The sequence below is a fragment of the Lampris incognitus genome, chromosome 6 (genome assembly GCF_029633865.1).
Source record: "Lampris incognitus isolate fLamInc1 chromosome 6, fLamInc1.hap2, whole genome shotgun sequence".
NCBI lineage: Eukaryota > Metazoa > Chordata > Actinopteri > Lampriformes > Lampridae > Lampris > Lampris incognitus.
In genome coordinates this window covers 18,807,141-18,832,278 of record NC_079216.1, presented here as the reverse complement: position 1 = coordinate 18,832,278, position 25,138 = coordinate 18,807,141, and the positions used below count along the sequence as shown (strand labels likewise).

Here is a 25,138-nt window from a genome sequence, read left to right as displayed (position 1 = left end):
GCCTGCTTGGGCAGTCTACTCACTCGCTGAGCAGTGCATATCTCCTGAGGCTGTCTAGGAACTCAGTACTGCCGCCTTGGTGGAAGTGAAGGACAGGCAGAGAGGTGAAGGACTCTTTCAGCTTGAAGACCAGATAGGTCCATCCCTCCTCCTTCTTAGTGATGGACTTGAGATCACAGATGTTGAAGGTAAACGACCACCTGCTCCTCTCGTTACTATGGTTCAGAGCTCCTGAGAAAGGATGACAGTTTTATTAACAGTTAGGAGTTTTCTGACAGCTGCCAAAAACCATAAAACAGTACGGCACCCCGGGGATTCTCTTAAAGGATGACAAAAACCCACTATGGAGAACATGGACAGAGACATAGAATGACAAAGAATTTTTTCCACAAAAGGATCATTTGAGGTAGACGAATTCTCCCCTCCGCTGTTAACACAAACAAACTATCTCAAATTAACAGAAAAATAGATGAACTACAGCTAAACTGTAAATAAATGGAAAAATACAGCTCTGACAAAAATTGCTTCGCTCTCCGAAAAAAATTGGGAAAGGACCTGCATAAGTGTGCAGACCACACCTCCTGTGAAATCGATTTATATTGGGGGTAATGACGATTTTAAGACTGATTACATTGAGTCGTACTTAAGAAATTTTAAATGAGCAACTACAAAAGTGTTCATAATTGATGATATATGTAGATTAGCTACTACTACTACTACTTTCGGCTGCTCCCGTTAGGGGTCGCCACAGCGGATCAGCCATTTACATTTCTTCCTGTCTTCTGCATCTTCCTGTCACACCAGCCACCTGCATGTTTTCCCTCACCACATCCGTAAACCTCCTCTTTGGTCTTCCTCTTTTCCTCTTCCCTGGCAGCTCCATATTCAGCATCCTTCTCCCAATATACCCAGCATCTCTCCTCCACACATGTCCAAGCCATCTCAGTCTTGTCTCTCTTGCTTTGTCTCCAAACCGTCCAACTTGCGCTGTCTCTCTAATATAGTCGTTCCTAATCCTGTCCTTCTTCGTCACTCCCAATGAAAATCTTAGCATCTGCAACTCTGCCACCTCCGGCTCCACCTCCTGTCTTTTCGGAGTTGCCACTGCCTCCAAACCATATAACATAGCTGGTCTCACAACCATCTTGTAAACCTTCCCTTTAACTCTTGCTGGTACCCTTCTGTCGCAAATCACTTCTCCACCCTCTCCACCCTGACTGCACTCTCTTCTGCACTCCCCGCTACTTTGGACAGTTGACCCCAAGTATTTAAACTCATACGCCTTCATCACCTCAACTCCTTGCATCCTCACCATTCCACTGTCCTCCCTCTCATTCACGCATATGTATTCCGTCTTGCTCCTACTGACTTTCATTCCTCTCCTCTACAGTGCATACCTCCACCTCTCCAGGCTCTCCTCAACCTGCACCCTACTCTTGCTACAAATCACAATGTCATCCGCAAATATCATAGTCAACGGAGACTCTTGCCTGATCTCGTCCATCAACCTGTCTATATATGTGGATTAGCTATTGTTTTAAAAAGACCAGCGATAAGAATGATCAAAAGTGACATCTGTTTTGGGGCATCCGGGTGGCATGGCGGTCTATTCTATTGCCTACCAACACGGGGATCACCGGTTCGAATCCCCGTGTTACCTCCGGCATAGTCGGGCGTCCGTACAGAAACAATTGGCTTTGTCTGCAGGTGGGAAGCTGGATGTGGGTATGTGCCCTGGTTGCTGCACTAGCACCTCCTCCGGTCGGTTGGGGGGCCTGGGGAACTGGGGGGAATAGCGTGATCCTCACGCTACGTCCCCCTGGCGAAACCCCTCACTATCAGGTGAAAAGAAGCGGCTGGCGACTCCACATGTATCGGAGGAGGCATGTGGTAGTCTGCAGCCCTCCCCAGTTTGGCAGAGGGAGTGGAACAGAGACCGGGTTGGCTTGGAAGAGTGGGGTAGTTGGCCAGGTACAATTGGGGAAAAAAAGGGAAAAAATCCACAAAAAAAGGCATCTGTTTTAAGTTAACATTCAGGATTGTATCCATAAGTCTCCACCCTGCAGTTTTCATAAATGGGTTTAGAATGGAAAAGGACATTGATGAGAACCCACCCTCTCCATTTGTAAAGGTCTTTTTCTTGAAAGTTACAGCATTGATCATGTCCCACTCTGTCTCGTAGCTGTGCTGGGACTCCAGGAGCTGGTGGGTCTTCTCCCCTGAACATTGGGCCCACTCCACGACAGAGCTGGAATCCTGACAAAACAACAAAAATTTCCCTTTTAAAATATATACACTTTCGGGCTTTAAGGGGAAACAAACAATTCTGAAACTGATAATATTACATTAATGACCATGATCCTGAGCGGTCGTCTGTGGATCACTGAAACACTGCCAAAATTGTATCCACACTTGTCTTCACTGACGGACAACCTATGAATCTATGAATGTGAAAACTTAATTCCTGGTTTTTTGACAAGCTGGATTGTTTAAGAAAATATGAATAACAATGCTACATGCAGCTATATGAAGAAGCATGTGAAGAAGAAAACTACATACAACTGTACAACATAGCATTATTATTCACATTTTCTTATACATTGCAGCATTTTGGCAAACCAGCTGGCAAGTTCTCACATTTGCGGATTGTGCGCCAGTGATTTCAACGGCAGACACAATTTAAGTGGCATTTCAGAGCTGCACCAAAGACTGCTAAGAATCATGGCTATTAAGGGAGTGTTATCCCTATAATATACACTACCGTTCAAAAGTTTGGGATCACATTGAAATGTCCATATTTTTGAAGGAAAAGCACTGTACTTTTCAATGAAGATAACTTTAAACTAGTCTTAACTTTAAAGAAATACACTCTATACATTGCTAATGTGGTAAATGACTATTCTAGCTGCAAATGTCTGGTTTTTGGTGCAATATCTACATAGGTGTATAGAGGCCCATTTCAAGCAACTATCACTCCAGTGTTCTAATGGTACAATGTGTTTGCTCATTGGCTCAGAAGGCTAATTGATGATTAGAAAACCCTTGTGCAATCATGTTCACACATCTGAAAACAGTTTAGCTCGTTACAGAAGCTACAAAACTGACCTTCCTTTGAGCAGATTGAGTTTCTGGAGCATCACATTTGTGGGATCAATTAAACGCTCAAAATGGCCAGAAAAAGAGAACTTTCATCTGAAACTCGACAGTCTATTCTTGTTCTTAGAAATGAAGGCTATTCCATGCGAGAAATTGCTAAGAAATTGAAGATTTCCTACACCGGTGTGTACTACTCCCTTCAGAGGACAGCACAAACAGGCTCTAACCAGAGTAGAAAAAGAAGTGGGAGGCCGCGTTGCACAACTGAGCAAGAAGATAAGTACATTAGAGTCTCTAGTTTGAGAAACAGACGCCTCACAGGTCCCCAACTGGCATCTTCATTAAATAGTACCCGCAAAACACCAGTGTCAACATCTACAGTGAAGAGGCGGCTGCGGGATTCTGGGCTTCAGGGCAGAGTGGCAAAGAAAAAGCCATATCTGAGACTGACCAATAAAAGAAAAAGATTAAGATGGGCAAAAGAACACAGACATTGGACAGAGGAAGACTGGAAAAAAGTGTTGTGGACGGATGAATCCAAGTTTGAGGTGTTTGGATCACAAAGAAGAACGTTTGTGAGACGCAGAACAAATGAAAAGATGCTGGAAGAATGCCTGACGCCATCTGTTAAGCATGGTGGAGGTAATGTGATGGTCTGGGGTTGCTTTGGTGCTGGTAAGGTGGGAGATTTGTACAGGGTAAAAGGGATTCTGAATAAGGAAGGCTATCACTCCATTTTGCAACGCCATGCCATACCCAGTGGACAGCGCTTGATTGGAGCCAATTTCATCCTACAACAGGACAATGACCCTAAACACACCTCCAAATTGTGCAAGAACTATTTAGAGCAGAAGCAGGCAGCTGGTATTCTATCGGTAATGGAGTGGCCAGCGCAGTCACCAGATCTGAACCCCATTGAGCTGTTGTGGGAGCAGCTTGACCGTATGGTACGCAAGAAGTGCCCATCCAACCAATCCAACTTGTGGGAGCTGCTTCTGGAAGCGTGGGGTGCAATTTCTCCAGATTACCTCAACAAATTAACAGCTAGAATGCCAAAGGTCTGCAATGCTGTAATTGCTGCAAATGGAGGATTCTTTGACGAAAGCAAAGTTTGATGTAAAAAAAATCTTATTTCAAATACAAATCATTATTTCTAACCTTGTCAATGTCTTGACTCTATTTTCTATTCATTTCACAACATATGGTGGTGAATAAGTGTGACTTTTCATGGAAAACACAAAATTGTTTGGGTGATCCCAAACTTTTGAACGGTAGTGTATATGTAGCGGTAATGTGGAAAATTGTGAATGTTGTAGTTTAATGTATTAAGGGCAGCCAAATCATGTTAACACTCTCTGCTATATGCAGAATTCCATAACACAACACATTTAGGAGTTTAACTGCTACCATTCAAATTCAACAATGGAACTTACTACCAAACAAAGACTTGTGTGTTGGTGGGGAGGTAGTCTGAGTGTTTATGATTAATAGTTAAATCCAGCAGCCAAATTGGTGGCTGAAATGGTATCTACCAGCCACAGTGACTAGACCATTTGCTCTCGTTCCTTTAGGGTGTCTATGGTCAAAATGACAACAAATTGCAAGCTGAAATAAACTCTCACAGATAAATCAGTAAGCCAACTTAAGACAAACCTTGCCAGCACACAGCATGCTTGATGGGTCTACAGTATCCTCCAAAGGCCTGTATTCCACAATGATTTCCCCATCCTGACATTGAGGGGAAAATAAGTTATACCATGCAACTTGTACACCAACAATCATGTCACACTTTTATAATAAAACCTAGATGTGCAACAACAAACCACAGAGCCATCTCCCTGTCTATTACTTTGGTTAGCCTCTAAGAGCACATACTGCAGCTCTTGTAATTTCATTATCTACAAACAACTTTTGCTATTTGGCTATAGAAAAAAAAGCAAAAGGCACTAACTGAGCAGCATGTGACAAAGATTAAAGATATATTCCCACCCAGCCAAGTGACTTAAGGGAAGGTCTTTGGAAATGTTATTTTCGACAAGGTGATAACTTGCTCTTAAACAAAATGAAAATCAAATGACCAAAATGGCAGTTTTGTTTCTGACCAAAAGTGGGGTTACTTCCTTTTACATTTTAACAGTAACAACTCTTGGCGTTAATAGTTGACGCTAAGAAAACATGGGCAGATGTTTGAGAAATAGAGTATGAAAAGTGCAATTTCAAGCAACATATTACTTGACTCGTTCATCTTGTCGTAGGGAAACAGCTGGGATCAATCGATGACCAAAAGCAACAATGCTAAGTACCTTGTCCACTATCCGAAGAGATCCTGAAAGGAGTAGTTCTTGCTCAGTGCTGTCATCATCAACGTTTGAATGTATGAACACTCCCTCGTGTTCATATATTACCTGCAGGAAAGCAAAAATAAAACAGCCGGTGATTAAAAGTTATTACATTTCGAGGCAACCTCGACACTTGATTAGAAGGGTCGTATTATGTAAGCTAGTTATAGAACTTTGAAGCTATGCTTGGTTTGGACTTGTAAAAAGCAACAGAATCGTGGTAGTTAAATTACAGTGTCATCACTCGTCTAAAAATGCAGCGACCCTTGCATTTATCTTTCAAGGTAACCTACCAACTCAGCGACACTGGCTGCTAAAATATACACAGCAGTTATCATGAGAAAACAATCTCTCGTTGAGTGGTAAACATTATATATATATAAAGAGGTTTATCGCAGCGCAAACTCTTTACCAGCCAAGTAAGAAGGTAGGTTCGTGTATAAGAAGTGTGGCTAACATTAGCTGAATGGAGGTGCGGGATGATATACTTTCAGGTTTGATGTCGCTGGGTAGCTAACCCCAAACAGCGAAGTTAGCTAGCGGCTAATGCTAGCAGACTCTGCTCACAGCGAACCTATCGTCATCTATGAGTCAAAACAATTAAGGCGAAACTACTGCCTTGGACAAGTGCGTCGCTTGACTCCCCCATACCAAATGCATAACTACATAACTAGCAATACGGTTGAACGCACACAGGTTTCATGCGTTTGGCGATTTTCAATACCTTGGAAAGAGAATCAGCCGCCATGTCGCCAGTTTGCTCTCCCCTATGACGACGGCAGCTCACGTGCCTGTCAACTTCCAAAACAACACTGACAAGTCATCTTCCGCAGTTCTACTATCGCGCAAGCGCAGTGCACGCTTAACATGGGCTCTACGGTTGCAATCTTGTCAATTTACTGATTTTTGTTTTTTCTAACTACTCAAACAAAATCCATTCAACTCGGGGGATATTTGATTAAAAACCTGCATTACGAGTTTGATCAAATCAAGATTCCTCTGTATTTACCGTTAACAGTTTCTGAACATACGGTGGGTGGAGACAATAAAATTTCGAAGACATCTTTGAGTGTTGTTTTTTTGGTGTGCCCAATTCACTGTGTCGTTTTTTCCTATTTTCTCAGTCGAAGTTGTTTTGTTTTGTTTTGTTTTCCCCGTTTTTCTGCATGCAGTCATATAGCACCCTAAAGCGCTATATAAGTTTAATTGTTAAAATATTTGATCCTTTTTTACACGGATCATGTCATTGGGTGTTTTATATCATCATCTGGAGACGTAGAGAAATAAATTATGGTCTTGTGGAGTTAGAAAACAACGAGACAGGAGACGTGAGAGTAGACGTAGTCGAGGTAGTTTACTAGCTCCAACTTTACATGTCATATATTCGACAACGACACTGAACTCTCTGGACCGGAAGCGGAAGTGCATTCTCTCTTAGGTGAATGTCTCTAGTTATATAGATGTGGGTCACCACACAGGCCCCCCCAGAATTCACCTACACAAAACAATGCAAAACAGCAAAAGCGCAACTCATGAACATAAAAATAGACTCTACAACAGAACAGCCAATGACATAGTGCAAAGTCACGGGGAAAACAAGTGACGAGTCGGGGGGTGGACCCTGCGGCCATAACGGCTGCGCTTCACAGGAGGGGAAACAGATGGGGCCGAAACCCGGGCCATAGGCGGGGCCGAAGCAGGAACAGAGGCAGGTGCTGGGGCCGACCTAGGAGGGCGTCCCCGCCGCGGGGGTAGGGCCAATTGCATTGGCTCCCCAATGTCCAAGTGAGCAGGCTTGAGACGGTCTATAGCGACCCGCTCCGGCCTGCCCCCCATGTCCACCACAAAGTTCTTATCCCCCGCCTCCAGGACGCGGAAGGGCCCGTCGTATGGGGGCTGCAGCGGGGACCGATGGCTGTCGTGCCTAATGAAGACGTACCTCGCCGATGGCAGATCCTTGGGGACGTAGGACCGGGGGAGGCAGTGTTGAGACATCGGAACGGGAGCGAAGGCACCGGCAGCGCTCCGGGACGCACTGAGGTGAGAGGCGGCCGACCAGGGAGTCGTAGCATCCGGAAGAAACTCCCCCGGAACTCGCAGGGGCTGGCCATACACCAGCTCAGCGGAGGAGGTCTGGAGGTCTTCCTTCGGGGCCGAACGCAGGCCGAGCATGACCCATGGGAGCCGGTCCATCCAGTCGCAGCCAGTGAGGCTTGCCCGCAGAGCGGCTTTCATGTCCCGATGGAACCGCTCACAAAGTCCGTTGCTCTGCGGGTTGTACGCCGTAGTGCGGTGGATCTTCATCCCCAGGTGCTCAGCGACCGCCGTCCAGAGCTCCGAGGTAAACTGGGAGCCCCGGTCGCTCGTGATGTCACCCGGTGTGCCGAAACGGGCCACCCAGCAGCCGATGAACGCCCGTGCTACCTCTGCTGCCGTCGTGGAGGACAAGGGAATAGCCTCTGGCCACCTGGTGGCCCTGTCCACAATAGTGAGGAGGAACGTATAACCACGGGAGGGGGGCAGGGGACCCACCAGGTCAACATTGACGTGGTCAAACCGCCTCTCTGGAACCACAAACGGCGCCAAAGGGGCCTTGGTATGGCGGTGCACCTTGGCGCGTAGGCACGCCACACAAGAGCCGGCCCAGGCTCTAACATCCTTACGGAGCCCAGGCCAAACAAACTTGACGCTCACCAATTTGGTCGAGGCCTTCACTCCCGGGTGGGAAAGGCCGTGGACGGTGTCGAAAACTCGGCGCCGCCCGGAAGTAGGCACCAGGGGGCGCGGTTGACCGGTGGAGATGTCACAGAGGAGGGTGGTGTTGGCCGCGTCGAACGTCACGTCCTCCAGCCGTAGCGCCGTAGGGGTCGACCGGTAGTCTTGAACGGTCGCGTCCTTGGCTTGGTCCGCTGCCATAGCGGCGTAGTCGAGTCCCAAGTGAACGGCGTTAACAACCGCCCGTGAAAGGCAGTCGGCGACGGAGTTATCCTTGCCCGACACGTGTTGTATGTCCGTGGTAAACTCGGAAACCGCCGCGAGATGACGCTGCTGACGCCCAGACCACGGTTCTGAGGTTTTGGCCATACAGAACGTCAGCGGTTTGTGGTCCACGAAAGCGGTGAACTGTCGGCCCTCCAATAGGAACCTAAAGTGTCTGGTTGCGAGGAAGAGACCCAGTAGTTCCCTATCAAAGGTGCTGTATTTGCGCTCGCTCTCACGGAGTTGTTTACTGAAGAACGCCAACGGCTGCCAGCCCCCCCCCACCCACTGCTCACACACGGCCCCCACGGCGTAGTCGGAGGCATCCGTTGTAAGGGCTATGGGGGCGGCAGGCGACGGGTGAGCTAGCAGCGCAGCGTTGGCCAGCGCGGTCTTGGCGGCCACAAAAGCCTCGTCCATCCCCGAAGACCAGTCCAGCTCGTCCTTAGACTTCTTACCCCGCAGGGCCTCATACAGGGGACGCATGATGTGGGCGGCACGGGGCAGGAAACGGTTATAAAAGTTCACCATGCCCAGGAATTCCTGCAGCGACTGTACAGTGCGGGGGCGGGGGAACATGGTGACAGCCTCAACCCTGGCAGGGAGGGGAACGGCCCCCTGTGGAGTGATGTGGTGCCCGAGGAAGGTGATGGACGACTCCCCGAACTGACACTTAGCTGGGTTGATGATGAGGCCGTGTTCGCTGAGCCTGTCAAACAGCTGTCTGAGGTGCGTCATGTGTTCCTCCGCCGACGCGCTGGCCACGAGGATGTCGTCTAAGTACACAAACAAAAATGGCATGTCACGGAGCACAGAATCCATAAGGCGCTGAAACGTCTGCGCCGCCCCTTTAAGGCCGAAAGGCATACGTAAAAACTCAAAGAGCCCAAAGGGTGTGATGACATCCGTTTTTGGGACATCCAGTGGGTGGACCGGCACTTGGTGATACCCCCGCACTAAGTCGATTTTGGAATAGATGGCAGCGTCCGCCAGGTGGGTAGAGAAATCTTGTATGTGCGGTATGGGGTACCGGTCGGGGGTCGTGGCATTGTTTAGGCGACGGTAGTCCCCGCACGGGCGCCAACCCCCGTTGGCCTTAGTAACCATGTGAAGAGGGGAAGCCCACGGGCTGTCAGAACGGCGGACAATGCCGAGGCGCTCCATAGTCGAAAACTCCTCCCTGGCTATTGCGAGCTTGGCCGAGTCGAGGCGTCGGGCCCGGGCGTAAACTGGGGGCCCCACTGTGGTGATATGATGTTCCACGCCGTGCTTGGCCACCGCCGAGGAGAAGGTGGGTGTGGTCAGCTCGGGGAAATTTGCGAGCAGGCGTTGGTATGGATCCCCGGTGGAGAGTGTGTTAGCGAGGCACAGCGCTCCAGCGCCCCCAAGCGTGCAGGGGTATGACGCAAAAGAGACGGCATCAATCACGCGACAGTTTTTAACATCCACCAGCAGGTTGAAAGCACAGAGGAAATCCGCACCTAGGAGCGGGGTGGATACAGCAGCCATCACAAAGTCCCAGCCGAAACGTCGGCCGCCAAAACACACGTCCACATGTCTGATACCGTACGTCCGAATGGACGTGCCGTTGGCGGCGTCCATCTGGGGGCCGTGACTGTCGGTCATCGTGTCCACAGCTTGTGCTGGTAGTATGCTGCGTTGAGCGCCAGAGTCAACCAGCAGCCGCCGGCCCGACAAGGAGTCTCTGATGAACAACAGCTTGCAGTCACGGCCGGCGCCCATAGCCGTTAACGAGCGCCGGCCTTGGCGTTTCCCTGAACCCTGTAACTGCAGGGTTTGCGACACCGTTTTGCTTTTGCCCCAAACCTGGCATGGTAATAACAGAGCCCGTCGTCAGGTTGGCGGCGGGCTGTCACCGCAGCCGCGGTGTCCATATAGTTGTACACAGGTGGTGGTGGGGCGGTCTGGTGGGGTAGCAGGGCATGCACAAACTGTTGCCGGTTGGCCAGGAAAACCCTGTCTGCTTCAGCAGCCAGAGAACGGTAGTCCTTGGAGGCGGCGAGAGGAGAACTGGCCAGCGCTGTGCGTACAGGTGCGGGGAGCTGCCTCAGAAAAATGTGTGTGAAAAGAAAGGCCGGATCAGCCGATCCCAGCACAGACAGCATTTTTTCCATTAAATCAGACGGTTTGCTGTCGCCGAGGCCATTCGGGGACAGTAAACGGTCTGCCTTCTCCAGCTCCGACAGTTCAAATAGTTTCAGGAGGAATGTCTTTATAGCATCGTACTTGCCAGCAGCTGGCGGAGCTTCCAACAGTGTCATTGCTCGCGCCGTTGTCGATGCGTCTAACGCCGCCACTACGTGGAAGTACTGCGTTGCATCCTGCGTTATCCCTCTCAGCTGGAACTGGGCTTCCACATGTTGAAACCACGGCCGTGGATTATGCTGCCAAAAGTCGGGTAGCTTCACAGTAGCGGTGTAAATGCTAGCGTTAGCAATAGCCATGTTGTTAGCACCGGCGTCGTCGTTGTCAGACATACTCGTATTAGTTGTTCGATCACGTCGGGGTCACCAATGTGGAGTTAGAAAACAACGAGACAGGAGACGTGAGAGTAGACGTAGTCGAGGTAGTTTACTAGCTCCAACTTTACATGTCATATATTCGACAACGACACTGAACTCTCTGGACCGGAAGCGGAAGTGCATTCTCTCTTAGGTGAATGTCTCTAGTTATATAGATGTGGGTCACCACAGTCTCAATTTAGATATATGACCGAAAGATTATTCGTCATTAAATTTGCAGGTGTTGAAGTTTGTTGGTGGTGGTGGAAAATAATCTTATGGCAAAGAAAGTTGAATCAGTCCGTCTGAACACTATTGTATCTAGAAATCACGTCAGGACACAGCGCTGTCGCTCGACACAACCTCTCCGTGGCATTCTCCATTTAGACTGACACAGCATCAAAGGCAGACCCGATCAAACAACCCAGAGCCCGCAGGCATCACCAATCGATCCCAGCACAATAGAACAGCACCAAATCAAATGCAGCACTGTCGATGTGTGCATACATAACATTTCCCCCCCCCCCCCGGCAGGATTTCAAACATGAAAGGTTGACACAAAGTCCTCTAGGTGGCCAGGGCGTAAACGTGTGCGAACAGGTCGCGGGGCGGCCTGAGGCTGGGCAGGCCGAGGTGGGGAGGGAGATGGCAGGGGGAGCTGAGGCCCAGAAATGTCTGGGGCCCGTGTAGGAGCTGCATGAAGCCCCGGGGCGTCTCGCCATGCTGAGGGAATGGCTATGGTTGTGTCACCAGCTGTGTGTGGCGGAGCTGACACCTTCCGTAGACGACTGGAGCGCCACCGAGTGCCATCGCTGAGGAGGTAAGTGGCTGGGCCCAGCTGACGGGTGACTTGGAGAGGAGATGACCAGTATGAAGCCATTTTATTGTCCCTGTGGGGCCTGCGGACCCTGACCCAGTCTGACACATTGATGTCTGGCACCCTGGTTCGTTTTGACTGGTCAAACCGTTGCTTCATCCGCGTCTGCTGACGAGTGACTGAGGCTCTGACCCCAGAGGGAGGTGCCTGAGGTGTGGAGGGGCGGAGCCTGTCAAGGGGCATGCACAGTTCCCGGCCTAGCATGAGAGAGGCTGGGGAGACGCCTGTGGTCGAGTGCTGTGTGGCCCGATAGTGTAGCAGAGTGTGACGGATGGCCTGCGTGAAAGAGCACCCTTGGGCCATGTGTGCTCTGAGGCCGTTCTTCAGTGACTGGTGAAAACGTTCAACGCCGCCATTGGCCTGGGGGTGGTAGTACGCAGTGCGTATATGACGGATGCCCTTGCTTTCGAGATAAGCAGTGAACTCAGCAGAGACCAGCTGAGGGCCGTTGTCAGTGGTGATGGCCTTTGGGAGGCCCCAGCGAGAGAAAAGAGAGTCCAGGAAGTCGATGATGATCTGTGAGGTCACAGTGCCGGAAGTGGTGAGTTCAGGCCATTTTGAGTGTAGATCGTAGGCGACCACCATGAAGCGTTGGTGGTGGGGAACTCCATGGATCTCACCACAAATGTCCAACTGCAGGTGTTCCCAGGGCTGAGAGGGCCAGGCGAGAGGTTGCAGGGGTGGGGGAGCCTGGTGGCCAGTCTTGCCACTCACAAGGCAGGCAGAACAGTCCTTCACCAGAGCCTCAATATCTCTGTCTATCCCCGGCCACCACACCAGGTCTCGGCAGCGCTGTTTCAGTTTCACAATGCCCAGGTGGCCTTCATGCGCCGTATTCAAAACACGTGCACGGAGAGCAGCTGGGACCACTGTGCAAAACCCACGTGCCACGCAGGTGTCGTTCCAGCAGGAGAGCTCCTGTCTGACTCGGGCGAACGCAGCCAGCTCCTCTGGGACCTTGTGAGGCCAGCCGTTCTGGATGTAGGTGCGGAGCTGGGAGAGGACAGGGTCCTGTTCGGAGGCTGCCCTCAGCTCCTGCAGAGAGACAGTGGCCTGGAGGGGTGTGTGTAGCATTTGGACAATGTCCTTTTCCACACAGTCAGTGTCCGTCTGTGGAGCTGGGGTGGAGACAGAGCGAGAGAGCAGGTCGGCGACAACATTGTCTCTGCCTGGGGTGAACTGCAGGCTGAAGTTGTACTGGCGGAGGCGGTCAGACCAGCGGTGCAGCCTCAGGGGTTTGTGGCCTGTCCCAGATGTGGACAGCAGCGCTGTCAGGGCCTGGTAATCTGTCCTGAGGGTGAAGGAGCGGCCATAGAGGTAGAGGTGCCACCTTTCACAAGCCCAGATACAGGCTAACGCCTCACGCTCACCCACGGAGCACCGCTGCTCGGTCAGGTTGAGGGCACGGGAGGCGAAGGCAATGGGCTTCTCCACACCGTTCTGGGTTTGAGACAGCACAGCCCCTATCGCTGTGGCTGACGCATCACAGGTCACAAAGGTGGAGCTGGAGATGTTGAAGTGAGCCAACACTGGTGGCGAAGTCAGTTGAGTCTTGAGATCACGCACAGCGTCACTGCATGCCTTTGACCACACCCATGGCTCGTCCTTACGCAGCAGCTGGCGCAGGGGGGCTGTGGTCGCAGAGTACTGGGGAAGAAACCTCAGGTAGTAACTTGTCATACCCAGGAAGGAGGCGACCTGGGCGGCCGAGCTGGGCTCAGGGATGGCCTGAATGGCGTCCACGTTGGATTGTAGTGGAGTTACACCGCTCGCTGACAGCCAGAACCCCACGAAGTCGATGGCTGGCACAGAGAGGACACATTTCTCAGCATTGAGAGTTAGCTTGTGCTTGGACAGGGCTGCGAAGACCATGTTAAGGCGCTTGTCGTGGATTTCACTGGTGGGCCCGTGTACCACTATATCGTCCAGATAAATGGCCACGCCCAGTATGCCAGCCAGCACGGAGACCATGATTTTCTGGAAGCAGCTAGGGGCGGAGCTGAGACCGAAAGGCATCCTGGTGTAGCGAAACATTCCTGCATGTGTCACAAAGGCTGTGAGGTTTCGGCTGCTGGGGTGGAGGGGCACCTGTAAGTACCCCTGTCTGAGGTCGAGCTTGGAGAACACCTCAGAGCCATAGAACTGAGCAGTGAGTTCTTCTGAGGTGGGCAGTGGATACTTATCAGGGACCACTGCCTTATTTACTGCACGTAGATCGACGCAGACACGCAGGCCCCCCGACTTCTTCTTAGCCACCACGAGGTTTGAGACCCAAGGTGACGCGTCCACCGGTTCAATGATGCCAGCTTCCAGCAGTTGTTGCAGCTCGGCGGAGACCCCACCACGGAGAGCCAATGGGATGCGCCGCAGTGGTTGGATGACAGATTTCACAGCAGGGCTGAGGAGAGGTTGATGGGTGAAGGCGGAGAGGCAGCCCAGCCCCATAAACAGCGATGGCCACTTCTGCTGCCAAGGTGTGGCGACAGTCAGGATTGCTGCCCCCCTTGTGTCTAAGAGGGAGAACCCCAGAGCGGAGAACAGGTCCAGGCCCAGGCCCATCAGGTTGGCCCCACGGCGTGCCACATGAAAAACTGCATTAGGCACCAGCTTGGTTCCATAGCGGACAGTAAGTTGGAGAGAGCCAACCAGATCGATTCTGGAGTCACCATACCCACAGAGGACAGCTGAGGGTGCGGACAGTGGCAGTGAACCGAAAAATTGACTGTAGGTATCAACACTCAGGAGAGACACACCTGCACCGGCGTCCAACAGCAGGGGAATGCACACATCATTAATGTTGACTGTGCATGATTTGAATGACACTGGCGCAGAGCTCACCTTGTGAATGACGGCGGTTGAAGACTGGGGGGTGTGGCCCTCTGACCCAGCCGGGGAAGATCGACAGACGTTGGCAAAGTGATTGTGCTTACCGCAGCTACGGCATGTCTGGCCACGGGCAGGGCAGTTCTGAGCCCTTGAAACATGAGACCGAGACCCACAGTTACCACAGGACTGTTGAGGGCGGGGCCGAGAACGCCGTCGTTGCAGTTGCAAGACGTCCCCAGTGGAGTCGGCGCCCGCCTCGCTCTGGCTGGGTTGCGTCCCGAGGGGCAGCCGTGAGTAGAGGGAGGAGTCGTTGGCAGCTTGACTGGAGGTGGCCACTTGCTGTGTATTTAGCATAGCAGCACACTCAGCTGCTCCCTCAACCTGTAGTGCGATGGTAATTGCTGTGGACAGCAGCAGATCATCTTTTTCCAGCAGGAGAGTCTCACGCACCTTTGCGTTGTTGGTGTGTTCGATTAGCTGGTCGCGAACCATCTCGTCCTGAAGCGGGCCAAACTTGCATGAGCTAGCTAGCCCTCGCAAATTAGCTACGTACTGCCGCACAGACTCACCAGGCAGTTGGTGTCGCTGACGGAATATAAATCGCCGAAGGAGGGCACTCTGTGGAGCAGCGAAATGGGTGCTCATAAGTCCCACAGCTTCGGCAAAGCTTGTGACGTTCCCCAGAGTCCCGAGCACACGATGACCCTCTGCTCCCAAGCAGTGAAGCAACAGAGCCGTCTTCCGAGCCTGGCTCACGTCGTCGAGCCCTGAGGCGATGATGTAATTTTCAAAACTATGTAGCCAGCGAGTCCATGGTACCGGAGGCTCGCCAGGTAATGCCAGGAAGGGGGCAGGTGGTGGGAGAGAGATATCAGCCATCCTCGTCGCCAATATTGTATCTAGAAATCACGTCAGGACACAGCGCTGTCGCTCGACACAACCTCTCCGTGGCATTCTCCATTTAGACTGACATAGCATCAAAGGCAGACCCGATCAAACAACCCAGAGCCCGCAGGCATCACCAATCGATCCCAGCACAATAGAACAGCACCAAATCAAATGCAGCACTGTCGATGTGTGCATACATAACAAACACGTTTATTGAGAAAGAAACGTTTCATCACTCATCTCCACCCACAATACAGTGGCATAACGACCGAAACCAACGATCCGTTTCATATTGTAGCGAATTCGGGGGACAACGCAACCACAGGAACTGCCGCGGCCGGGAAGCGAACCCGTATCGCTAGGCATCGCTAACCGCTCGATTAAAGGGTCAGACACGCCATCCAGCGGCCAGCGTGTCGTCTTATCCATGCACGTTACACTACCCCCCTCCTTCGGGAAGCGCGTCCCCGCGCTTAAGCATATCAGCTCCTTCACGTCTCAGGGCGCATACGCTTCCGATGGCCTTACGGTCGCTCCATCCCATTTCTGACACTAATGTAGCGAATTCGGGGGGCAGCCCGGGAACCGTCGCCACGGCCAGGACGCGAACCCGTGGCTCCTGCTTCGCAAGCGACAACGTTAACCAGTCGACTAAAGGGTCCGACCTGTTAGTCAAGGACCAACTGTTACGGGTCTAGATAGATCGATGCCATCGGCTATCCACTAGTTTACCTTAGATACACATGACCCGCGCTCAGGAACATGTTACATCACTTTGAATATACTTGGCTGCACTGAGCAACTCGTGTGTGTGTCATTCTTTATAAGATAGCCTACTGAAACATGGTGCCAGAAGTCGGAGAACTTATTTCTTATTTTACTAGCTCGCATGTTTAAGTTTGTAGGCCTGAGTAGGTCACATGTCGGAGGATTCCGATTCAGAGCAAAGTACTTCTGCTGAAGACGTTGTCACAGAGGAGCTAACGCTAGCATTACCGGCGCCGATAGCATCACATACAATGGCAGCTAACGTGAATATTCCACCACCGTCCCCGATGAGCTTCACAGGCGATTGGAGTGTCAATTGGGACATTTTTCGGGCCGAATATGAAGACTACGTCCTCGTCACGGGCATACTTGGCAAGGACAAGAAAATACAAGCGGCTACTCTAAGAAGTGTGATGGGAAGTGAATGCAGGCATATTTACCGCCACAATCTGAACCTCTCAGAAGATGATCAAGGGGATCCTGACGCCATACTGAGAGAGTTGGGGAAATACTTCAAGCCAGCAAAAAACACAATATACGAGAGGTACATTTTCGGGAGTTGCAAGCAGGAGGAAGGAGAATCGTTTGATACCTTTGTGACGAGACTGAGAGAGAGGGCAGCAACCTGTGAGTATGGACAGTTGAAAGATGAAATGATCCGTGATAAGATAGTCCTGGGAGTTGCAAGCGAGGCCGTTAGGCGCAGGCTGTTGAGAGAGAAGGATTTGAACATGGTCACAGCTATTGACATGTGTCGCGCAGCAGAGCAAACTGACATCCGTATGAGAGCAATGGAGTTTGCAACAACACCGCAGCCGGAGGCAGTGCATGCCGTTGCTAGGCAACACAGACAAAATCAATGGAAACAGAGCAATCCACCCAGAACAGCAGGAGATGCAGGCAATTGCAAATATTGTGGCAGCTCGCATTCAAGGGGCAGAGAGCATTGCCCGGCCTTCGGGAAACAATGTAGGTCATGTGGGACACTTAATCACTTTTCTAAAGTGTGCTTAAAGAGCAAAAAGGGGCATGCTGAGGGCAAGGTAAACTGTGTGGAATACACAGAAGAACCCCCAGAGCATAGTAATGATGGAGATGATCTGTACATGTTTGAGTCAATCGGCGCAGTGCACACCAAAGGAAAGAAGTGGTTTGTGACTCTGAAACTCCACGACAAGCCACAACAATGTCAGCTGGACTCTGGAGCCACCTGCAATGTAATGGGCTTTCAAGACAAGAAAAGGCTGGCCCCAAACACACCTCTCCGCCCGAGTGACACCAGACTGAAGCTGTATTCGGGGGAAACACTGAGCTCTATGGGCACCTTTGAGACTGACTGTACTGTGAGAGGCCAAACACACAAGCTCTCATTCGAAATAGTGAGGACCAGCCAACATCCTCTTCTGTCAGGCTCCACCTGTGAACGCTTAGGGCTCATGCATTTCACAATTCCAGAGGGTGTGCCCAAAATGGAACACACACAACCAGGAGCCCTAACTAAAGAACAGCTTATCAACAGATACAGTGACGTGTTCAACTCCCCTGTGGAATCCGTGCCTGGGGAGGTCCATTTTGACCTTGATCCTAGTGTTGCTGCAGTACAGAGTGCCCCTCGCAATGTCCCAATCGCAATGAAAGCAGCAGTCAAAGCCCAGCTGGACAAGTACGAGGCTGACGGCCACCTTGCGCCTGTCACAGATCCTACAGATTGGATCAGCAACATGGTGATTGTTAAAAAACCGGAGAAGCTGAGAATATGCATTGACCCTAAACCATTGAACAAAGCCCTAAAGCGCTCTCACTACATCATGCCTACCTTGGAGGACATTTTGTATAAATTGCCCAAGGCCAGAGTCTTCACGTTAGTGGACGCTCGGGATGCATTCCTGCAATGCAAACTGGACTATGAGAGTATCCTCATGACCACGTTCTGGACCCCCTGGGGGAGGAAGCGGTGGCTCAAGCTACCATTTGGAGTATCGGTGGCGCCCGAGGTATATCAGCGCAAGCAGCACGAGCTCCTCGCCGGTCTGAAGGGCGTTGAGCCCATTGCAGACGATATCCTGGTCGTCGGCTGTGGGGACACAGACAAGGAGGCTGGGGACGACCACGACGTCAAGCTCGCGGCGTTGATGGAACGCTGCCGCGAGGTCAAGCTTCGCCTCGGCCTGAAGAAGTTGCAGTTCAAGGTGGCTGAGGTGCAGTTTCATGGCCACATTCTCTCATCTGCTGGACTGAAGCCCGATCCAGAGAAGGTGAGAGCCATTATTGACATGCCGAACCCAACAGATGCCAAGGGCGTGCAGCGTCTCATTGGCTTCGCTAACTATTTAGCCAAGTTCATGCCTCATCTATCTACTGTCTGCGAGCCGTTGCGACGCCTGTTGGACAAGGACACACCCTGGCACTGGCTGCCTAAGCACGAGGCGGCGGTTCATGAGCTTAAGGCGCTGGCGACAGCCATGCCCGTCCTGCGCTACTATGATGTAACTAAGCCAATCGCAATCCAGAGCGACGCCAGCCAGAGCGGTCTCGGTTGTTGTCTCATGCAGGAAGGTCAGCCCATCGCATTTGCCTCGAGGGCTCTTACCCCCACCGAAAAAAACTATGCACAAATTGAGAAGGAGTGTCTCAGTATCGTCTTCGCCTGCCAGAGGTTTCACCATTACCTATATGGCCGCGACCCAATCACAGCAGAGACCGACCATAAGCCTCTGATCTCTATTTTCAGCAAGCCACTTCTCAATGCGCCCAAGAGACTCCAGAGCATGCTCATGACTCTGCAGAACTACAACCTGAGGGTAATCTACAAACCAGGCCCAGAGATGTTCATAAGCGACACGCTCAGCAGAGCTACGGCTGGATGCTCCGGCAGAGGGACTGCATATCAGCGACACGCTATCTGCTCTCTGCAACAAGAGCAGGAAGACATACAGCACGTGAACCAGGCAGAGTACCTGAATGTGACTAACCAGCGGCTGGAACAGATCAGACGACAAACCGACAGAGATGAATGCTTACAGGCACTGAAGAACACTGTTCTCGTGGGCTGGCCAGATGTAAAGGAGGAAGCGCCCCTCATCGCTAGGGAGTACTGGCCCTTCAGGGATGAAATCAGTGTGCAGAACGGAGTTCTGTTCCGGGGGCAAAAAGTCATCATCCCAAAGTCACTCCGCCCAGAAATGTTGACGCGCATACATTCAAGTCACATAGGGGGTGATGCATGCTACCGACACGCTCAAGAGACATTGTACTGGCCCAACATGCAGTCAGAGATAAAGGACTTTGTAAGCAGCTGCTCGACCTGCAATGTGTACGCCCACAATCAGCAAAAGGAGACCATGCTTTCTCACGAAGTACCAACCAGGCCATGGCAGGTCTTGAGCATGGACCTATTCAGCTTCAGACAGAAAGACTATCTCCTAATAGTCGACCACTATTCCGATTTTTGGGAGATTGAGCTTCTACCCGACATGTCTGCAGAGACAGTCATCAAGCGATGTAAGGCACAGTTCGCCCGACATGGTCAGCCAGAGAAGGTTATTACAGACAACGGCCCTCAGTTCACAGCTCAGTTCACACGGTTCGCTTCTGAGTGGGAATTTGAGCACGTGACCTCCTCTCCCAGACACCCGAAAGCGAATGGCAAGGCCGAGTCGGCCGTGAAGATTGTAAAAAATCTTCTGCGTAAGGCCGCGCATGATGGTGAAGACCCCTGGAAAGCCGTGCTTCACTGGAGGAATACACCTACGGAAAACATGGGCAGCAGCCCAGCACAACGCCTCATGTCCCGCCGGTTGAAGACGTCCATCCCGGCGGCAAGCAAGCTCCTGGAACCAGCTGTTGTCGTGGGCGTCACTGAAAAGCTGCGCCACAGGAAGCAACTCGCCAAATCCTTCTATGACAGATCTGCCCGTGAATTGCCGGCACTTGAAATTGGGGAAGTCGTACGGATGAAGCCCCTGCCAGGTGATAACACTGGCCGCTGGAGAGTCGGAACTTGTCTCCGCAGGGTTGCGCCGAGGTCTTATCTTGTGGACATTGATGGCTCCCTGTACCGTCGTAACAGGATCGATCTCAGAGTGGCTGAGCCAGCTGCACGAGCCGCGCACGATCCTGTTGAACCCGCTGCGGCACACACACCGGACGGGGATCCAGCTACAGAAACTGTCATTGAGACCCCTCAGGCTGTGTTCGAGCCGAGCCCCATCAGGTCCATGCCCAAGGCACCATCTACTCCTGTTGGCGCTCCGCGTTCGGATGGACACACTTACACAAGGGTTGGACGGCTGTCTAAACCTCCACTGAAACTCACTATGTAATCTGAATAATGTTGATGGTTGCTATGTGGGAGAGAGGGGGAAAAGAGGAGAAATGTTATCATACGCTACTGTGGTTATTACACTGATATGGGATATGAAGAGATTTACTGCTGTTGCACTGTTATTGGTTGTTCGTATATGAAAGTAATTTTATTTTGCACTAACTTCATGTGTATGTGTTTATACTTGGAAAAGGAGGATGTTACGGGTCTAGATAGATCGATGCCATCGGCTATCCACTAGTTTACCTTAGATACACATGAGCCGCGCTCAGGAACATGTTACATCACTTTGAATATACTTGGCTGCACTGAGCAACTCGTGTGTGTGTCATTCTTTATAAGATAGCCTACTGAAACACCAACGTGTCTACTTATCCATCCACGTTACAATATGCAAATCTTGCCATTGTAGAGGAGCTCAAGCAGGAGTCGTGACAACTTTCTCTTTCGGCTACACAACGTACACCATTTATTCCTTTCACCATTACAACAACGAAACACCCGCGCAGCGGAAGTGCACCACTGTAAACCCGAACCGAGAAAACAGCAGCTGTAAACTAACGTTCCTACTAGCTCAATAAGGGGAATTATGTATCCCCATAACCACTATAAACGTCCCCCCAGAATTCGCCTTAATACGAAAAGTCAGTATGGCGAGGGGGACGGATCTCTCTGCCCCAAAGGCTCCGCTGAACAGGAGCTGGGGGCTGGTTAACCGCAGGCAAAGCAGCAGAGTCCTCACAGGGGGACCGGGGAAAGGGAGGGGCTGGGGAAGCAGGGGGCGGCTCGCCGGGGGAGGGGGGCAGGGCCGGGGGGCGCCCCCGCCGTGGGGGCAGGGCAAGACCAACAGGGCGGTCTAAATCCAGGTGAGCAGGCTTGAGGCGGTCCACCGAAACCCGCTCCAGCCTGCTGCCAACCTCCACCACAAAGTGCTTATCTCCAGTGTCCCGTACCCGAAATGGGCTGTCGTAGGGTGGCTGCAGGGGACCGCGGTGCGCGTCGTGACGGATGAAAGTATACTCTGCCGACCGCAGCTCCGTGGGGACATAGGACTGAGAGCCACCATGCTGAGAAGTGGGGACCGGTGCAAAAGCCCTGGCTTCCTCCTGCAGCGCAGTCCGTTGGCAGCTGGCGGACCAGGGAGCTGTGGCGGTGGGAAGGAAATCCCCCGGGACCCGAAGTGGCTGTCCATAGACCAGTTCGGCGGATAAGGACTGGAGGTCCTTCTTGGGGGCCGTCCTGAGCCCAAGCATGACCCAAGGCAGTTTGTCGACCCAGCGGTCGTCCTTGAGGGTAGCCCGCAATGCGGCCTTCATCGAGCGATGGAACCTCTCGACCAATCCATTCGCCTGAAGGTGATATGCTGTGGTGCGATGGAGCCTTACCCATAAACCCGCGGCGATCTCCTCCCAGAGCGCTGACGTGAATTGCGGCCCTCTGTCCGAGGAGAGGTCAGATGGGGTGCCAAAGCGGGCGACCCAGGTTCCGATGAACGCTCGGGCAACCTCAGGCGCTGTCGTGGACGAAAGCGGGATGGCCTCTGGCCATCGCGTGGTCCTGTCGACCATGGTGAGCAGGGGGGTAGGGGGGTAGGGGGCCTACCAGGTCCACATTCACGTGGTCGAACCTCCTCTCAGGTACCGTCAAAGGTATCAGGGGCGCTTTGACGTGCCGGAGCACTTTGGAGCGTTGGCACTCCACACAGGTGTCAGCCCAGTCCCTCACATCCTTTTTGAGTCCATGCCAGACAAACTTTGCTGCCACCAACCTCTGTGAAGGCTTTCTGCCAGGGTGAGACAGCCCATGGACTGCGTCGAAGACCCGCTGCCTCCAAGCAGTTGGAACGACTGGTCGGGGCTGACCCGTAGAGACGTCGCACAGGAGCGTGGCGCCGGCGTCGCCGAAAGCCACATCCTCCAACTGCAGCCCTGTGACGGCGGTCCTGCATGCCTGCACTCCTGGGTCGGCGGCCTGGTCAGCCGCCATCTGGCTGTAGTCGAGTCCCAAATGGGCGGCACCAGCGATGGCCCGGGAGAGACAGTCGGAGACCGGGTTGGACTTCCCAGCGACATGCCTCACATTGGTGGTAAACTCTGAGATGTAGGCCAACTGTCGCTGCTGGCGGGCTGACCACGGCTCTGCCACCTTGGCCATCGCGAACACCAGCGGTTTGTGATCGACGGAAGCCGTGAACTGACGGCCCTCCAGTAAGAAACGAAAGTGCCTAACAGCGAGGAAAAGGCCAAGCAGCTCATGATCAAAGGTGCTGTATTTGCGCTCTCTCAGGTTCAACTGCCGGCTGAAGAAGGCAAGCGGCTGCCACGCGCTGCTCACCCACTGCTCGTAAACCGCGCCGACAGCGTAGTCCGAAGCATCCGTCGTGATGGCAATGGGCGCTCCAGACACAGGGTGTGCCAGCATCGCCGCGTCAGCCAGGGCAGCCTTCACATCCTTAAAAGCCTTGTCCCTCTCTGCAGACCAGTCCACAGCGTGTTTGGGGGCTGTGCCCTTCAGAGCCTCATATAGGGGGCGGAGGAGATCGGCAGCCCGGGGATGAACCGGTGGTAGAAGGACACCATGCCAATGAACTCCCGGAGGGACTGGGCCGTGTGTGGGCGTGGAAAGTCTGCGACGCCTCCACCTTAGATGGAAGGGGGGCCGCCCCGTCCTTGGTGACCCGGTGGCCCAGGAAGTCGATGGTGCTCAGACCAAACTGGCATTTGGCCGGGTTAACTATCAACCCGTGCAGGCTGAGTCTCTCGAAAAGGGCTCTGAGGTGGGACAAGTGCTCGGACACGGAGGTGCTAGCGACCAGGATGTCATCCAGGTACACAAAGAGGAAAGGCAGGTCCCGCAACACTGAGTCCATGAGGCGTTGGAAGGACTGCGCGGCATTCTTAAGCCCGAACGGCATGCGCAGGAACTCGAACAGTCCGAACGGAGTTGTCACAGCCGTTTTGGGGACATCAGCGGGATGGACGGGCACCTGGTGGTATCCACGGACTAAGTCCACCTTGGAAAAGATCACTTTCCCAGCCAGGTGGGCGGAGAAATCTTGGATGTGAGGGACCGGGTAGCGGTCCGGTGTTGTTGCGTCATTGAGCCGACGGTAGTCACCACATGGACGCCACCCACCGCCAGGCTTAGGCACTATGTGGAGGGGTGAAGCCCACGGGCTGCTGGAGCGACGGATGATGCCGAGGCGCTCCATGTTCTCAAACTCCGCCTTGGCGACAGAGAGCTTGGTCGGGTCGAGGCGCCGAGCTCGGGCGTGCACCGGCGGGCCGGTGGTGACGATGTGGTGCTCAACCCCATGTTTGGTCGTAGATGACGAGAATGTGGGCTGAGTGAGGTCAGGGAACTCGGAGAGAAGATGGAGAAACACGTCCTGGTTGGAGAGCATGCTGGACAGCCTGACGGAGCCTGTATCGCTGAGTGCACACGCGTGTGAAGCGAAGGTGACGGCGTCAATCAGGCGTGGATTCCTGACGTCCACCAGCAGCCAATGAGCACAAAGGAAATCTGCACCGAGGAGGGGAAATGCCACGTCGGCGGTGACAAAATCCCAGCTGAACCGCTGTCCGTTAAAACACATGTCAATGTACCTCGTGCCGTACGTACGGATAGAGCTGCCGTTAGCAGCTTCCATGGGAGGGCCGTGAGCGCCCGACAGGGCGTCCACACTCGATGCAGGTACGACACTCTTCTGCGCCCCAGTGTCGCATAGGAAACGCCGCCCCGAGATGGAGTCTCGCAGGAAAAGTAGCCTGTTGTCCTCCACGCCGACGCCCATGGCCACTAGTGAGCGCCGGCCCTGGCGTTTCCCGACGAGCTGAAATTGCACGGGGAGGTGCACTTTTTCGCCTTGGCCCCGAACTTTGCATGGTAAAAGCACAGGCCGGGCTCCTGTCGCCGACCGGGGGTTGCCGCGGCGACCACCATGGAGTCACCAGGTGGTGGCGTGTGGGGGTGGGCAGGGGTGAGCGCGGACGCGCAGTGCTGCTGTTGGCTGGCCAGGAAGAACTTGTCAGCTTCTTCAGCTAGCTTGCAGCAATCGGCAATGCTGGTGTTAGCCAAAGCGGCCCGCACCTGAGCAGGCAGTTGTCGCAGAAACAGTTGGACAAAGAGGAAATCAGGTGTGTGCGCCGGTCCCAGCAGATTCAGCATTGTGTCCATGAGCTCGGATGGCTTGCTGTCACCCAAGCCTTGCAGAGAAAAGAGACGGTGGGCCCTCTCGGCGTCGGAAAGTTCAAAAATCTTCAAGAGGTGATCTTTGAGCCCCTTGTATTTGTCTACCGCCAGAGGATTTGTAAGGAGACTCACCACTCTAGTTGCAGTCGAACACCCGAGCGCCGATACCACGTCGTAGTATTTAGTAGCATCGTCTGTTATTTTGCGGATAGCAAACTGCGCTTCCGCCTGGGCGAACCATGTCGTTGCCGATGACTCCCAGAACTCTGGCAATTTGAGAGAAACCGCGTTGATTTCGTCAACCATGTTCGTTCGAAAGATTGTCTCT

At 52.7% G+C, this 25,138-nt stretch overlaps 1 protein-coding gene across 2 annotated transcripts in view; it reads right to left on the bottom strand.

The window, feature by feature from the left end:
- The window catches only part of tbc1d15 (TBC1 domain family, member 15), a 46,312-nt gene extending 40,116 nt beyond the window's left edge, over window positions 1–6,196 (bottom strand). For both annotated transcript variants that reach the window (XM_056281462.1, XM_056281463.1), the window contains exons 1-5: window positions 6,160–6,196; window positions 5,400–5,501; window positions 4,750–4,824; window positions 2,115–2,256; window positions 24–231 (exon numbers count right to left, since the gene is read on the bottom strand). In XM_056281462.1, the coding sequence (XP_056137437.1) occupies window positions 24–231; window positions 2,115–2,256; window positions 4,750–4,824; window positions 5,400–5,501; window positions 6,160–6,183 (551 nt within the window). In that variant the 5' untranslated portion in view covers window positions 6,184–6,196. The remainder of the gene's footprint in view (window positions 1–23; window positions 232–2,114; window positions 2,257–4,749; window positions 4,825–5,399; window positions 5,502–6,159) is intronic.
- Between the last annotated feature and the right edge of the window lie 18,942 nt (window positions 6,197–25,138).